A 17,068-nucleotide genomic window follows, 5' to 3' on the forward strand; every position below is an offset into this window, starting at 1 on the left:
ACGATGTTGCGCCGACCAATTAAAAAAGCAATGACCCTCTAACCTAAACCAATCCCTTTCCATCCATAAACCTATCCATGGATCTCTTAAACGCCCCCAAACTAGGTGCATCTACAACTGCAGCAGGCAGGGCATTCCAATCCCTCACCACCCTCTGGGTAAAGAACCTACCTCTGACATCCGTCCTATAACTACCCCCCCCTAATTTAAAGCCATGCCCCCTCGTGCTAGCTTTCTCCATCCGAGGAAAAAGGCTATCACTATCCACCCTATCTAAACTTCTAATCATCTTATATGTTTCAATAAGGTCCCCTCTTAGCCGCCTTCTTTCTAACGAAAACAACCTCAAATCCCTCAGTCTCTCCTCATAGGGCCTCCCCTCCATACCAGGCAACATCCTGGTAAACCTCCTCTGCACCCTCTCCAAAGCCTCCACATCCTTCCTATAATGTGGGGACCAGAACTGCACACAATACTCCAAGTGCGGCCGCACCAGAGTTGTGTACAGTTGCAACATGACGTTGCGGCTCCTAAATTCAATCCCCCTACCAATAAACGCCAAGACACTGTATGCCTCCCTAACTACCTTATCTACTTGATTCCCAACTTTCAGGGATCTATGTACACATACACCTAGATCCCTCTGTTCATCAACACTATTCAGAGTCCTACTGTTAGCCCTATACTCTACACATCTGTTATTCCTGCCAAAGTGAATTACCTCACACTTTTCCGCATTAAACTCCATCTGCCACCTCTCGGCCCAGCTCTGCAACTTGTCCAAGTCTCTCTGGAAACTATGACACCCCTTTTCACTATCTACCACTCCTCCGACTTTGGTGTCGTCAGCAAATTTACTGATCCACCCAACTATACCCTCATCCAGATCATTTATAAAAATTACAAACAGCAGTGGCCCCAAAACAGATCCCTGAGGCACACCACTTGTAACCGAACTCCATGACGAATACTTTCCATCAACCACCGCCCTCTGTCTCCTATCTGCTAGCCAATTCCTGATCCAATTAACTAAATCACCCTCAATCCCATACATCTGCATTTTCTGCAGAAGCCTTCCATGGTGAACCTTATCAAACGTGTAGAGGGAGCTTTACTCTGTATCTAACCCTGTGCTGTACCTCTCCTGGGAGTGTTTGATGGGACAGTGTAGAGGGAGCTTTACCCTGTATCTAACCCCGTGCTGTACCTCTCCTGGGAGTGTTTGATGGGGTCAGTGTAGAGGGAGCTTTACTCTGTATCTAACCCCGTGCTGTACCTATAATAGGAGTGTTTGATGGGACAGCGTAGGGGGAGCTTCATTCAGTATCTAATCCACATCCTGAACCTACCGCTGAACCAAAGACCCTTCCTGACATGACAATAGGAAGATTATTATGTCAGGAATCATAGAATCGTACAGTGCATTTGGCGCGTCAAATATGCACCAACCACAATCCCCATAACTACATTAATTTACCCCAGCCTGTCCCCCTGATACTAAGGGGAAATTTAGCATGGTCAAACCACCTAAGCCGCACATCGTTTGGGAGGAAAACAGAGTACCTGGAGGAAACGCACACAGACAGTGGGAGACGTGCAAACTCCACACAGACAGTGACCTGAGCCGGGAATCGAACCAGGGCACCTGGTGCTGTGAGGCAGCGATGCTAATCACTGTGCCACTTTGAGGAAGACTGAGTTTAAAGGGGCTGAAAGGCCTTTATTGATTGGCACCTTGTGACTTTGAGCTGTTCATTTTACCCCTCCGTCACGTGCAGGAGTTGGTGAAGGGTCTACAGGAAAACATTGAGGTGGAATTCTCCACCCTGTACGAGTTCCTGCGGCTACAGGAGAGCACACTGAGAGACAAACTGAACAGAGAGTCAGAGGAGCTGGTTCAGTCCCTGGAGGCCAACGTCAAACACATCTCCAGAAAGAGCGGCTCCATTGAGAAGTTCATCGCCGAGATCCGCTCGCTAATCGAGACGGAAGATCAAAACCAGCTACTGACGGTGAGATTGTCACTCAGCAACCCGACAGGCCCAGAATCATATCGGGAACGTGGGCCGCACTGGGAGAGGCCAATGTCCGTCCAAGTTTCCCTTCAGAAGGAGGTCGTGAACCACCACCTTTAAACATCTGTAGGGGGAAAGGTCATCCCACAGTGCTGTTAGGGGGGTAATCCCACAGTGCTGTTAGGGGGGTAATCCCACAGTGCTGTTAGGGGGGTAACCCCACAGTGCTGTTAGGGGGGTAATCCCACAGTGCTGTTAGGGGGGGTAATCCCACAGTGCTGTTAGGGGGGGGTAATCCCACAGTGCTGTTAGGGGGGGTAATCCCACAGTGCTGTTAGGGGGGGTAATCCCACAGTGCTGTTAGGGGGGGGTAATCCCACAGTGCTGTTAGGGGGGTAATCCCACAGTGCTGTTAGGGGGGTAATCCCACAGTGCTGTTAGGGGGGTAATCCCACAGTGCTGTTAGGGGGTAATCCCACAGTGCTGTTAGGGGGGTAATCCCACAGTGCTGTTAGGGGGGTAATCCCACAGTGCTGTTAGGGGGGTAATCCCACAGTGCTGTTAGGAGGTAATCCCGCAGTGCTGTTAGGGGGTAATCCCACAGTGCTGTTAGGGGGGTAATCCCGCAGTGCTGTTAGGGGGTAATCCCACAGTGCTGTTAGGGGGGTAATCCCACAGTGCTGTTAGGGGGTAATCCCACAGTGCTGTTAGGGGGGTAATCCCACAGTGCTGTTAGGGGGTAATCCCACAGTGCTGTTAGGGGGGGTAATCCCACAGTGCTGTTAGGGGGGGTAATCCCACAGTGCTGTTAGGGGGGGGTAATCCCACAGTGCTGTTAGGGGGTAATCCCACAGTGCTGTTAGGGGGGGTAATCCCACAGTGCTGTTAGGGGGGGTAATCCCACAGTGCTGTTAGGGGGGGTAATCCCACAGTGCTGTTAGGGGGGGGTAATCCCACAGTGCTGTTAGGGGGTAATCCCACAGTGCTGTTAGGGGGGGTAATCCCACAGTGCTGTTAGGGGGGGTAATCCCACAGCGCTGTTCGGGATGGGGGGGGAAGGGGTGGTAATTGCCCAGTGCTGTTAGAGGGTGATTGAGGTGAGAAGCCAAATGTCCCACTATTAAGAGGAATATTGAATTTCTGACCTAGCTCTTCGTGCTGGCAATATCCATTTGTTTGAGTTTTGGGGAAAAGAATATATTTGGTGTGATTAACTGTTTGTAATTTCATTTCTGCAGAATATCAAGAGTATCCTGCAGAGGTAGGTAATCCTCTGCATGTGCCCTCCAATCTGTATAAGTATATGTGAGTGTGAGTGTTTGTGTGTGTATGGGCACAAGTTTGTTCATGTATGTATGAGTGTATCACTGAGTCTATGTATGCATGTGAGTGTGTGTGTGTGTGTGTGTGTGTGTGTGTGCGCGTGTGTGTGTGTGTGCGCGTGCGTGTGTGTGTATGTGAGTGTGTGTGCGTGATTGTATGTGAATGTGTGTTTGTGTATGTAAATGTATGTGTTTGAGTATATGTGTGTGATCGTATGTATGTTTGTGCTTTGTACATAAATGTATATGTGTTTGTATATGTGCACGAGTGTTCTGTGAATGTGTGTGTGTGATTCTATGTAAGTGTATATGTCTGAGAGTGTGTGATTGTACATGAGTGTATAAGTGTGATTACACGTGTGTATGTGTGTTTGAGTGTGTAAATAAGTGCACATGTGTGCACAATTCATTACATACTTGGATAAGAACATGTTTGGTGCTGCTGGCATACCCTTAGAGTTGAATAACTTGGTGAAACACTGTCTGAACTGGCACAATAATACAGGGTGAGGACAGTGAATGAACCAGAGTCATAGCCCAGGAAGCGGCCAAGGAGAGGATAGGAGAAAGTGAGATATCTACAGCCAGGATAGGCTTTCATACTCTGAATACAAGCATGTTGTGATGCACTGTGCAATATTGGTTACAATATTGGTGCATTCACATTATTGTCCTTGTCCTTATTCTAACAAACACACAGGAACTTGGTCACTTCTTTATCTGATGGCAAAGTGTTTGTTACCAATGCAGCCATCCAATCCCATGGAATTTCCACACAGTGAATTAGGTTAATATAACACCCTTAACTCACGCACAGATTTACAAATACACACGCATGCACTTATACACACGCACACATACACACACACATATTTAACACAAGCACGCACTCATACACACGTACACACTTATACACACGTGCACACTTGTACACATGCATGCAATTATCCACACGCACACACTTATACACATGCACACACTTATACACACACACACTTATACATATGCACACACTTATCAACATGCACACACTTATACACACACATACACTCGCACGCACTTATACACACACACACTTATACACACACACACTTATACGCTCGCACACACTTATACACATGCACACACTTATACACACACACACACTTATACACATGCACGCACTTGTACACACACATGCAATTATCCACACGCACACACATATACATATGCACACATTTATACACATGCACACACTTATACACACGCATACACTTATACATACGCACACACTTATACGTATGCATGCACTTATACACACACACACTTAACACAAACATGCACAGATACACATACATACATATTTATTGATTTGAGTTATTATTGTCACATGTATTAACATACAGTGGAAAGTATTCTTTCTTGCACACTATACAGACAAAGCATACTGTTCATAGAGAAGGAAAGGAGAGAGTGCAGAATGTAGTGTTCGAAAAATCTGTAAGAGATTGAATTAAAGTATTGTTAGAGTTAGAATGTTTATACATTTTATATATATGTGTGTGTGTACATAAAAGAGTTAGAAGAGTTTTAAAAGCCTAGAACAAGAGTAAAAGATAGAATTAGAAGGAGTGCTGGGTGCAGTTTGCAAGTCACCATGCACTGGCGCCACCTTGAGGAGCAACAATATATTGTTGAGGACCAACCAATACAGACACACAGGTATACATAAAGATATATGTATATATACAGACTTACATCTATACACACACACATGCATACATACACACACATACATATACACATACATACATACATATATATATATAAGGCATACAGACATACATTTATATGCACATACGTACATACAAACACACATACATACACACATATATACACATATATATACACACATACATACATATATATAGACATACATATGTATGCACAACACATATACACATACATGCATACAAATACACACATATATACACACACATGCACACACATATGCACGCATACACACACACATATATACATGCACACATATAGATGTGCACACACACACACACACATATATATACTATACATACACACACGCACACATATATATATATAAATGTATATACGCACACACACATATATATATACATACACACAGAAAGTGGTTAAGGTGGGTTCAATAGCAACATTTAAAAAGCATTTGGATAAATACATGGATAGGAAAGAATTAGAGGGGGTCTGGGACAAACATGGGCAATTGGGACTATCTTAGAGATTAAAAAAATAGGGGTGGTATGGACAAGTTGGGATGAAGGGCCTATTTCCATGCTGGAAATCTCTATAAACAGCAACATTTAAAAAACATTTGCATGAGAACATGGATGGGAAAAGATTAGAGGGATTTGGGTCAAATGTGGGCAGTTGGGCCTAGCTGGAGGGCACAATGGTCAGCATGGACCGGTTGGGCTGAAGGGCCTGATTCCGTGTTGCATTGCGATATGACTTGTACGTGGATAAACACATCCATACATATATAAACACACCCCCATTTGAACACAGAGGCTACATACATCAACACATTAACTCACACACTACTTGTCCTACATACTCTCACACACATGAGGCGGGATTTTCTGTCTGCGCTCACCCCGAAACTGTAAAATCCCACCTGAGACCTGTGGACCTTTCCATGGTCCATCCCTCACCCGCTCTGGTTCTCCTGGCAGGCGGGGCGGTAAAATTCCATCCTCAGGCGACTGTACGCACTGAGTTAGAGCTGCACTCACACTCAAAACCTCAAACGGCACGCAGTTACATTCTTTCCCCACACGTTTGCAAAACCCTGCACTCATGTATGCACATGCATACCCCTCCCCCTACCCCCCCCCCCACACACACACATACATACATACATATATTTATATATAAGACATACGGACATATATTTATACGCACACACATACATACATACACACATATATACGCAGTAGGCCCGCTGGCACATGCACACACTGCGTATTTGCACACTCGCGTGCACAATATAAGTGTAAAGGTTGAGAGGGGGTGCCCCAATGTCCGCTTGATAACCATGTCCTTGACTTTGCAGAGGTGACTTACACAATGAACCTATTCTCCAGCCGCCTGACATGAATTTGGGGGAGTTTAACGGCCCTCTGCAGTATGCAGCCTGGAAACAAATGCTGACCGTCATCAGCCCAGGTAACTATTCCCTGTCATGGATTTACAGACACACAACAACCCAGCTAACACCCCCATGCCTCACTGAGCTACATCAAAAGTAAGCTTGACTCCCCCAGCTACAGGCTTAAATAGCGTCATTCAGGTTTATTTTCCCCTGCTGAAGTTTATAAAGAGAGTTTACGATAAACAGTGATCCAGCGCACAGGCGGTTTTCAATTTAATACCGAATACTGTAAGTAACTTCTCTGGTCTGTTACATCAAGTCAGGCCTTAGGCCCAATCAAGGCCTAACTCCGAAAGATACAGGAAAGTCTACAAAATTCCCAACTTTGTTCATGATATGAACAGAGAACAAAAGATCAATGAAAAGTACAGCACAAGAACAGGCCCTTTGGCCTTCCAATCCCTACAGATCATGATGTTGTAACTAAACTAAAAACAAACCTTCTGCCCTTACTCAGACTGAATCCTTCTATTCTCTTGCTATCCACGTCCTCATCCAGATGACTCCTACCTACCCATATTCCCACCGTATTCCAAAATCCTTTTAACTTGCTAAGAAGAAGCAATGCATCTGACCCTTGAACCTACTTTAATTGTCTTCTGCACACACCTTCCCTGCTCAGTACAATTCACTGGGGAGCATACTGACCTCTCAGTCAGGAGATTGTGGGTTTGGGTCACACTTTGAGTCTACAATCCAGACTGACGCTCCCATTGCATTTCTGGGAGAGTGCTGCACTGTCAGAAGTGCTGTCCTTCAGTCGGAAGATCAAACTGAGAGATGGTGTGTGCCCGCCCAATGGAGGCCACTGTTTTGAAGAGCGGTGCATTTGATTAAGTCTATGCCAACTCTCTGTAAGTTAATCCCCACTCCCCAGTTCTCCTCCTGTGGCCCCGTATCTTAAAGCTTAAAGCTTACTTTATTAATGTCATAAGTAGGTCTTACGTTAACACTGCAATGAAGGTACTGTAAAAATCCCCTAGTCGTCAACTCCGGCGCCTGTTCGGGTACACTGAGAGAGAATTTAGCATGGCCAATGCACCCTAACTGCACATCTTTCAGACTGTGGGAGGAAACCGGAGGAAACCCACACCGACATGGGGAGAACATGCAGACTCCACACAGAGAGTGACCCAAATCGGGAATCGAACCCGATCCCTGGCACTGTGAGGCAGCAGTGCTAACCACTGTGCCACTGTTTGGCCGCCCACGCTCCTGCCTCCATTTATTTACAAGCCCAAGATCCCATGTGTTTTGCCATTGAAAATGTCCTGACACCTTCAAAGATCGAATGTCTTGGCCAACGTTCGTCCCTCTAACGACATCATGGAAACAGATGACCTGGTCAAATGCTGTGTGTGGAACCTTCCTGTGCCCAAAATTAGCTTCCACATTTGCTACATTATAGCAGTGGCTACAAAAGCATTGTGAGCTGTGTTGGTTGGTTCAATCCCCCCCACTGCCCTGTGAGCTTCCCATGACTGATCCACCCAATTATTCAAGGTTCCCCATCAATGCAAATCCTTCTTCCCAAACTTCAATCCCAGTCGGGCGAAGAAAACTCACCTGATTCATCGTAGACTATGAGGCGTAGGAGCAGAATTGGGCCATTCAGCCCATCGAGTCTACTCCAACATTCCCTGAGATCATGACTGATCTGATGTGATAATTCTCAACTCCACTTTCCCGCTTTATCCCCATAACCCTCGATTCCCATACTGATTAAAAATCTGTCTGTCTCAGCTTTGATCAAGGGCCCAGCCTCTACAGCTCACTGCGGTAAAGAATTTCACAGATCCACTACTGTCTCAGAAAAAAAATTCCTCCTCATCTCTGTCATCAACGCGGACTCCCTTACTCTGAGATTCTGTCCTCTGGTCCTAGACTCTCTCAAGAAGAGAAACAACCTCTCGGCATCTACCCTCTCAAGCCCCCTGAGACTCCCATATGTCTCAATAAGGTCGCCTCTCGTTCCATACAACTGCAGAACCCATACAGATCAGCAGGGGGCCAGCTGGCCCATCAAGTCTGCACTGAGCCTCCAAAGGTTCATTTTACCCAGTCCCTACCCCCAGCACCGCCCTAACCCCAGAGTCCCGGGCATTTAACATGGTTAATGCACCTAACTTACACATCTTTGGACATTAAGGTACAATTCAGCATGGCTAATCCACCTAACCTGCATTCTGCTAAACTCCGATGAGTACAGACCCAGCCTGCTCAACCTCTCACAAGGAAGTCCCTACATATCCAGGATCAATCCAATGAACCTTCTCTGGATTGCCTCCAATGCCAGTATACTTTTCCTTAGATAAGGGGATCAAAGCTGTCCACAGAATTCCAGGCATGGTCTAACTGGTGCCTTCTATTTTTAGTAAGACTTCCCAATTTTTATGCTCCATTCCCTTTGAAATACAGGCCAACTTCACCTCATTGGTAGTACAGTGGTTAGTATCACCACTTGTCCTGCAGGAAAATGGGGTTCACTTCCTCGACGGGTAGCTTAATCACAATTAGGGATGGCACGGTGACGCAGTGGTTAGCACTGCTGCCTCGCAGTGCCAGAGACCTGAGTTCAATTCCTGGTTTGAGTCACTGTCTATGTGGAGTCGGCACATTCTCCCCATGTCTGTGTGGGTTTCCTCTGGTTTCCTCCCACAGTCCGAAAAGACATGCTGGTTAGGGTGCATTGGCCATGCTAAATTCTCCTTCGGTGTACCCAGACAGGCACCAGAGTGTGGCAACTAGGGGATTGCCACAGCAACTTCATTGCAGTGTTAATGTAAGCCTACTTGTGACACTAATAAATAAACTTAGTTTTAGTTATTAATAAATAAAAATAAAATAAACATGGGTGTTATGGTGGCACAGTGTTGGCACTGCTGCCTCACAGTGCCAGGGACCCGGGTTCGATTCCCATCTTGGGTCACTGTCTGTGTGGAGTTTGCACATTCTTACCGTGTCTGTGTGGGTTTCCTCCGGGTGCCCCGGTTTCCTCCAAAGATGTGCGGGTTAGGTTGATTGGCCGTACCAAATTGCCCTCAGTGTCAGGAGGACTAGCAGGGTAAATGCGTAGGGATATGGGGGTAAGGCCTGGGTGGGATTGTGATTGGTGCAGACTCGATGGGCCGAGTGGCCTCCTTCTGCAGTGCAGGGATTCTATTCCTGGCCTAAGCTTGCTCCTCTTTAACCTGCGCCCTCTGACCTTTGAACTCTTGCTCCCCAGTGAATGCCTTGACTAACCGATGTCTGCATTCCAGTTCCAGCTCCCTTGACCCTGGACTCGGAGACAGCGAACCCTTGCCTGATCCTGTCCAAGGACCACACCATGGTCAAACGCCGCACCAAGTTCAAGCAGCTGCCGGAGACCCCCAAGAGGTTCACCTTCTGCGTCTCGGTGCTGGCGACGGAAGGTTTCGCCTCCGGCAAGCACTACTGGGAGGTGGACGTGGAGAGCATGTCGGGCTGGATCCTCGGCGCCGCCGGGGAGACGGTCAACCGGAGCGACGACGTGCCGCTGACGCCCGCCAACGGCTTCTGGACCGTCCGGCTGTGGAACGGGAAGGTGCACGTGTGCCAGGATGGTTCCGGCTCCCTGTGCTGTGCCGACACCAAGCCCGACAGGGTCGGTGTCTACCTGGACTACGAAGGGGGCCAGCTCTCCTTTTACAACGGGGGCGACATGACCCATCTCTACACCTTCTGTCACCACTTTGAGGAGAAACTCTATCCCTTCATTTTCCCTCTGCCTAACCTGGAGATGGCCGAGACAGAAATCCTCAAGCTTTTCCATCTGTATTTATGACATTTGAAAATGGGTGAGGGGGCAAGAGGGCGGAGGGGGATTGAACGAGAGAAGGAAGAACTGACCGTCTTATAGAGTAAAGATTATCAGCATCCTCTGAAAACAAAACTCGGAGGACACAAGCCAAATGACTCAGCTTCTTCCCTGCTGCCATCAGACTTTTGAATGGACCTGCCTTATATTATCATAGAACCCATACAGTGCAGAAAGAGGCCCTTCGGCCCATCGAGTCTGCACCGAACACAATCCCACCCAGGCCCTACTGCCATACCCCTCAATATTATACCCACTAATCCCTATAACTTACACATCCCTGGACACTAAGGGACAATTTAGTGTGGCCAATCAACCTAACCCGCACATCTTTGGACTGTGGGAGGAAACCGGAGCACCCTGAGGAAACCCACGCAGACACAAGGAGAATGTGCAAACTCCGCACAGACAGTGACCCGAGCCGGGAATTGAACCCAGGACCCGTGGAGCAGCAGCGCTAACCACTGTGCCACCGTGCCACCCATCATCCTCATCACGATGATCTTTCTCTTCAACCGATCTGTAACCACATTGTTCTCATCCGTTGGACAATGGAGTTGGATCTACACCTCCCGCTGCCTTGGAAAAGCAGCCAGCGTAATCGAGGACCCCATGTACCCTGGATGTACTCTCTTTCACCTTCCTCTTTTGGGAAAAAGGTATAAAGAACAAAGAGAAACACAAGACAGGAACAGGCTCTTCTCTCCACCAAATGTGTGCTGACACAGATGCCGCTCTAATTTAATATGTTCTTGCCTCTATGTGGTCCATGTCCCCCCATTCATGTATCTATCCAGATGTCTCCTGAATGTTATTATAGAATCTGCTTCCACCGCCTCCTCCAGCAGCTCGGATCAGACACCCATCACACTCTGAACACAAAACTCTGAGCTCACGTACCACCCGACTCAAGAACAGCTCCTTCTCTGCTGCCATCAGACTTTTGAATGGATCTACCTGATATCAAGATGATTTTTCTCTTCAGTCTATCTGTAAACACAACACTACATTCTCCACCCTTCCTTTCATTCTCCCCTGCGTACGGTGGGGCACAGTGGTTAGCATTGCTGCCTCACAGCGCCAAGGACCCGGGTTCATATTCTGGTCTCTCGGGTCACTGTGTGCACTGTGCACATTCTCCCCATGTCTGCGTGGGTTTTCTCCGGGTGCTCTGGTTTCCTCCCCACAGTCCAATGATGTGCAGATTAGGTTGGTTGGCCATGATAAATTGCCCCTTAGCGTCAGGACATTATCAGGGTAAATACATGGGGTTATGGTGATAGGGCCTGGGTGGGATTGTTGTCGGTGCAGGCTCGATGGGCTGATTAGCCTCCTTCTGCACTGTAGGGATTCTGTGAATGATGTGCTTTGTCTGCATCGCGTGCAAGAAACAATACTTTTCACTGTATCCCAATACATGGGACAATAATGAATCAGGCTTGGTGGCACAGTGGTTAGCACTGCTGCCTCACAGCGCAAAGGATCCAGGTTCAATTCCAACTTCAGGTCACTGTCTGTGCAGAATCTGCACATTCTCCCCGTGTCTGTTTGGGTTTTCTCTGGGAGCCCCAGTTTCTTCCCACAGTACAAAGGTTGAGTAGCCATGCTAAATTGCCTTAGTGTCAGGGCGACTAGCTAAGGTCAATATGGGGGAATAGGACCAGGGGCAGATTCAAAGGGCTGAATGGCCCCCTTTTACACTTTAGGGCATCTATGAACGGTATGCTTTGCCTGTGTATTGCGCAAGAAACAATACATTTCACTATATCCCAATACATGTGACAATAATAAATCAACTCACACATTCCATCACCGATGTTGATGAGGCAATGCAGTTGTTTTATTATTTTGAGGTGGTTTTCGCTGGGAGGTGGATTGGCCAATTGACCCAGTCATATTTCCTGGTCACTAGATTCAAAGGCCTCTGGCTCCTTGGATGTCCTTTTTGGTCGTACTTCAGGGCAGCACTCTCCCCCAAGAAACATCTCTCCCAGAAGTTTGCAGGTTGAAGCCCAGGGCTCCAGAGACTCGAACCCAGAATGCAGGCTGATGCTTTTTAGTGCAGTACTGAGGGGAAGGCTAGGGAGGGGAGAGGGGGGGCGAAGGGTGGGCGGGGGTTGGTGATGGAGTTGGGGGACTGAAGTGGGGGGACTTGGGCGGACCAGCGCAGTTGGAGGTTCCGCCATTCAGATGTGACTGTAATCTGAGATTCCCCATTCTCTCTCTCAGTACGGTGTAAAGAATTTCATAGCCTCTATCTTGCGTCGTGTAGTTTACCAGCCTCACCCCCCCCCATACACCTCCCCACCACCTGGGGTCACGGGCCACGGCCAATCTCTCAGCCAACATGGGTGGCACGGTGAGGTGACACAGTGGTTAGCCTCGCAGTGTCAGGGACCCGGGTTTGATTCCCGGCCTCGGGTCACTGTCTGTGTAGAATTTGCACATTCTTCCCGTGTCTTCGTGGGTTTCCTCCGGGTGCTCCGGTTTACACCCACCGTCTGAAAGGTGTGCTGGTTAGGTGGATTGGCCGTGCTAAGTTGCCCCTCAGTGTCAGGGGGATTAGCTAGGGTAAATGTGTGGGGTTATGGGGATAGGGCCTGGGTGAGATTGTGATTAGTGCGGACTCAATGGGCCGAATGGCCTCCTTCTGCACTGTAGGAACTCTATCTCCACATGAAGATAGGCTGGTTGTTATTCTGTTGTTGATCATGGGAGCTAGCTTGGCACAAATTGGTTCCCACATTTCCTGCATTGCAGCAAGTGGTTGGAAAGGGAGTTGGAACCTCCTCAGACTGGGAGCATGGTTTTCCAAAGGCAATTCCTTCTCCGGGATGCCAACCCTGAATTCAGGCTACCACGTCTGTGCCCTCATCTTAGCACCATGTTGACCACGCTCCCCGGTAAACAGATGTAACACCACCCACATAACATTAGTATCAGGTCACTGATACCCCTGGAATTGTCACCAATCCTCCATTCTGGGGACCAGGCCTCCAGCAGCCTCAGCCCTATCCTTGGTACTCCCTCCCTACGCCCCTCTGCCTTTCTCCGCTCCTTCAGATTCCTCCTTTGGACCGACCTCTTTGACCAACTTCTGGGTGACCTGTCCTCGTAAACCTTCCTCGCTGTGACAGATTTTGCCTCTCAACACTCCTGCCAGATGTCTTGGGGGGACGCTGTGCCCTGGGGGACCCCTGGGTTAAGACCAATGCCCATGGCTTGCCTGCCACTGGTGCAGTCAGGAAATCCTGCCCCCTATTTCACGCCAGTGCGGCCCATGGTGGACGCTTGGTGAGTTGGCATGATAAACACCACTCACCCGATGAACGGGCAGTGCTCTGAAAGCTCGTGGTTCCAAATAAACCTGTTGGACTATCAAATGATAACAGAGCTTGGAGAGACATTGCACTAAGTAGAACCTTGTGCTGAGTCTACGTCGTGAATAATTTTAAAGTTTATTTATTAATGTCACAAGTAGGCTCACATGAACACTGCAATGGAGTTACCATGAAAATCCCCTAATCGCCACAATCCAGTGCCTGTTTGGGTACACTGAGGGAGAATTTAGCACGGCCAATACACCTAACCAGCATGTCTTTCAGACTGCGGGAGGGAACCGGAGCACCCGGAGGAAACCCACGCAGGGAGAATGATAGTTAGCATCACATTTGATAAAGGAGCTTGTTACCAACATTGCCTTAACTGAAGGCTCAGAGCCATAACTTACCACATCTATGACCCACATAAACAGCAAGACAGATGAGCAAAGGTGTTAGGCAGAATCGCCACATAATCGGAAGGATGTAATTGTCTTGAGGAGATTCACCAGGACACTGCCTGGGGTGAAACATTTAAGTTATGAAGAGAGGTTGGGTAGGCTTGGGTTGTTTTCGTTGGAGCAGAGAAGACTGAGGGGGGGGGGCGACCTGATTGAGGTGTACAAGATTATTAGGGACAGGGACAGAATGGATAAGGAGCAGCTGTTCTTGGGATGTGGGCATCAGTGGCTGGGCCAACATTTGTTGCCCATTCTCAGGCAAGAGCAGCCAATTGAGGGGTCAGTCACCAGGGGACATGTGAGGGACAGGCGGTGTAGGGGGAATGTTTGGTAAAGCCTTTTTACCCAGAGGGTGGTGATCGTCTGCCTGGGAGGGTGGTGGAGGTGGGATGTCTCACATCCTTTAAAGAGTATCTGGATGAGCACTTGACACGTCATCACATTCAGGGCTCTGGGCCAAGAGCTGGCAAGTGGGAGGTCAGGTGTTTTTAATGTGTTGCTGCAGACTCGATGGGCTGAAGGGCTTTTTCTGCACTGCTTGATTTTACAATTCTATGATTTTTTTTCCGGCCTTTCATACTGGTGGGATTCTCCAGTCCTGCTGCAGTGAATGGAGATTTGGCTGCGATCCAAATTCGCCAGCCTCGCTTGCAGAGGGGGCGCGGAGGGCCGGTAAGATCACGCCCACTGTGTGGGATGTGATACAGGTTACTGAGGGAGGCACTCAGGAGGGTGACTGGAGGGGACCCAGGTGCAGGGAAGTGTGAATAAGGGTTCCAGCTGTGTTGGGTTTGGGTGAATGGGAGGGTGATGGAGATGTGGGAGTGGAAGTGGTCAAACCAATCCTCCTGCCCACAGTGTGAGGTTCATCCAAAAGAAACCCCTCTTTCATCAAATAGCCCCATCTGGATGTCTGCTCAGAGATTAGGGATCTGTCAATCAACCTGTAACTTTTGATCGATGGGTTGGCATTGAAAATAGTTTGGTAAGTCAAGCGAGAGTTAGATTTGCTGGATAGTTGTAGAATTATAGAATCCATATAGTACAGAAGGAGACCATTCATCGAGCCTGCATTGACAACAATCCCATCCAGGCCCTATCCCCATAACCCCAAATCTTTGCCCTGTTAATCCCCCCGACGCTAAGACGCATTTTTACATGGCCAATCCACCTAACTTTTACATCTTTGGACTGTGGGAGGAAACCAGAGCACCCGGAGGAAACCCATGCAGATATGGGGAGAATGTGCAAACTCCACATAGACAGCGACCCAAGGCTGGAATTGAACCCGGGTCCCTGAGGCAGCGGTGCTAACCACCGTGCCACTGTGTCAACCCAGACAATCCTAGGCAAGCTGCAATCTATGCTGCTGAGCATGGTCTGATAATTTTTCCAATGTGTCTCCGTCCAAAATATAAACCCGTCCAGAGTTTAACCGGAGAATGGCGTCTGAAAGCAATTTCAGTGTCTCCCCGTTATCAACCTGATCTTCGAATCCATCGTAAACAGAAAGAATGATGGTCTGTGGGCTGATGGAGAGACACTCATCAGTTCCTGTTTCCTGATTGCGTGGGCTAAAGGACACAAATGAGAAGAAATATAACCTGATTTGCATTAAATCACCAATCATAATAAAGCACAAATTTCCCATGAGAAGAGACACTGGGTGGCGCTGTTCCAAATTTAGCCTCAAATATGTATCTAAAATGATCACAGAGTGCTATACTCTGTATCTAACCCCGAGCTGTACCTGTCCTGGGAGTGTTTGATGTGGACAGTGTAGAGGGAGCTATACTCTGTATCTAACCCCGAGCTGTACCTGTCCTGGGAGTGTTTGATGGGGACAGTGTAGAGGGAGCTTTACTCTGTATCTAACCCCGAGCTGTACCTGTCCTGGGAGTGTTTGATGGGACAGTGTAGAGGGAGCTTTACTCTGTATCTAACCCCGTGCTGTACCTGTCCTGGGAGTGTTTGATGGGAACAGTGTAGAGGGAGATTTACTCTGTATCTAATCCCGTGCTGTACCTGTCCTGGGAGTGTTTGATGGGGATAGTGTAGAGGGACCTTTACTCTGTATCTAACCCCGTGCTGTACCTGTCCTGGGAGTGTTTGATGGGGGACAGTGCAGAGGGAGCTTTACTCTGTATCTAACCCTGTGCTGTATCTGTCCTGGGAGTGTTTGATGGGGACAGTGTAGAGGGAGTTTTACTCTGTATCTAACCCCGTGCTGTACCTGCCCTGGGAGTGTTTGATGGGGGACAGTGTAGAGGGAGCTTTACTCTGTACCTAACCCCGTGCTGTACCTGTCCTGGGAGTGTTTGATGGGAAACACAGTAAAAAGTCTGACAACACCTGGTTTTAGTCCCACCGATTTACTTGATAGTAAATGCACAAGCTTTCGGGGTTTGGCCCTTCGTCAGGTGAATGGAGAGTTCTGGCCTCAGACAGAGCATATAAAGCACAGACAGTTTAGAGATTACTGAATAGAATGCGAATCTTTACATCTAACCTGCTGTTCAAGTCTTGAAGTGGCCGACAATGTGAGTGGAAGGAGCACTGATCACAGGTTAAAGAGATGTGTGTTGTCTCCAGACAGTACAGTAAGTGAGGTTTTGCAAACCCAGGCAAGTCACGGGGGTTACAGATAGTGTGACATGAACCCAAGATCCCTGTTGAGACCGTCCTCATGTGTGTGGAACTTGGCTATCAGTCTCTGCTCAGCGACTCTGCGCTGTCGTGTGTCATGAAGGCCGCCTTGGAGAATGCTTACCCGAAGGTCAGAGGCTGAAGGTCAGAGGCCTCTGACCTTCGGGTAAGCGTTCTCCAAGGCGGCCTTCACGACACACGACAGCGCAGAGTCGCTGAGCAGAGACTGATAGCCAAGTTCCACACATGAGGACGGTCTCAACAGGGATCTTGGGTTCA

General features: G+C 48.2%; 1 protein-coding gene across 1 annotated transcript in view; it reads left to right on the forward strand.

Moving 5' to 3' along the window:
* LOC145335755 (zinc-binding protein A33-like) overlaps positions 1-10,329 on the forward strand; it is a 32,009-nt gene extending 21,680 nt beyond the window's left edge. The window contains exons 3-6 of the mRNA XM_080181480.1: positions 1,779-2,012; positions 3,254-3,276; positions 6,426-6,538; positions 9,785-10,329. Of these exons, the coding sequence (XP_080037606.1) occupies positions 1,779-2,012; positions 3,254-3,276; positions 6,426-6,538; positions 9,785-10,329 (915 nt within the window). The remainder of the gene's footprint in view (positions 1-1,778; positions 2,013-3,253; positions 3,277-6,425; positions 6,539-9,784) is intronic.
* Positions 10,330-17,068: the final 6,739 nt, after the last annotated feature.

The sequence above is a fragment of the Carcharhinus amblyrhynchos genome, unplaced genomic scaffold (genome assembly GCF_965287045.1).
Source record: "Carcharhinus amblyrhynchos unplaced genomic scaffold, sCarAmb.v2.hapA scaffold_40, whole genome shotgun sequence".
Taxonomy (NCBI): Eukaryota; Metazoa; Chordata; class Chondrichthyes; order Carcharhiniformes; family Carcharhinidae; genus Carcharhinus; species Carcharhinus amblyrhynchos.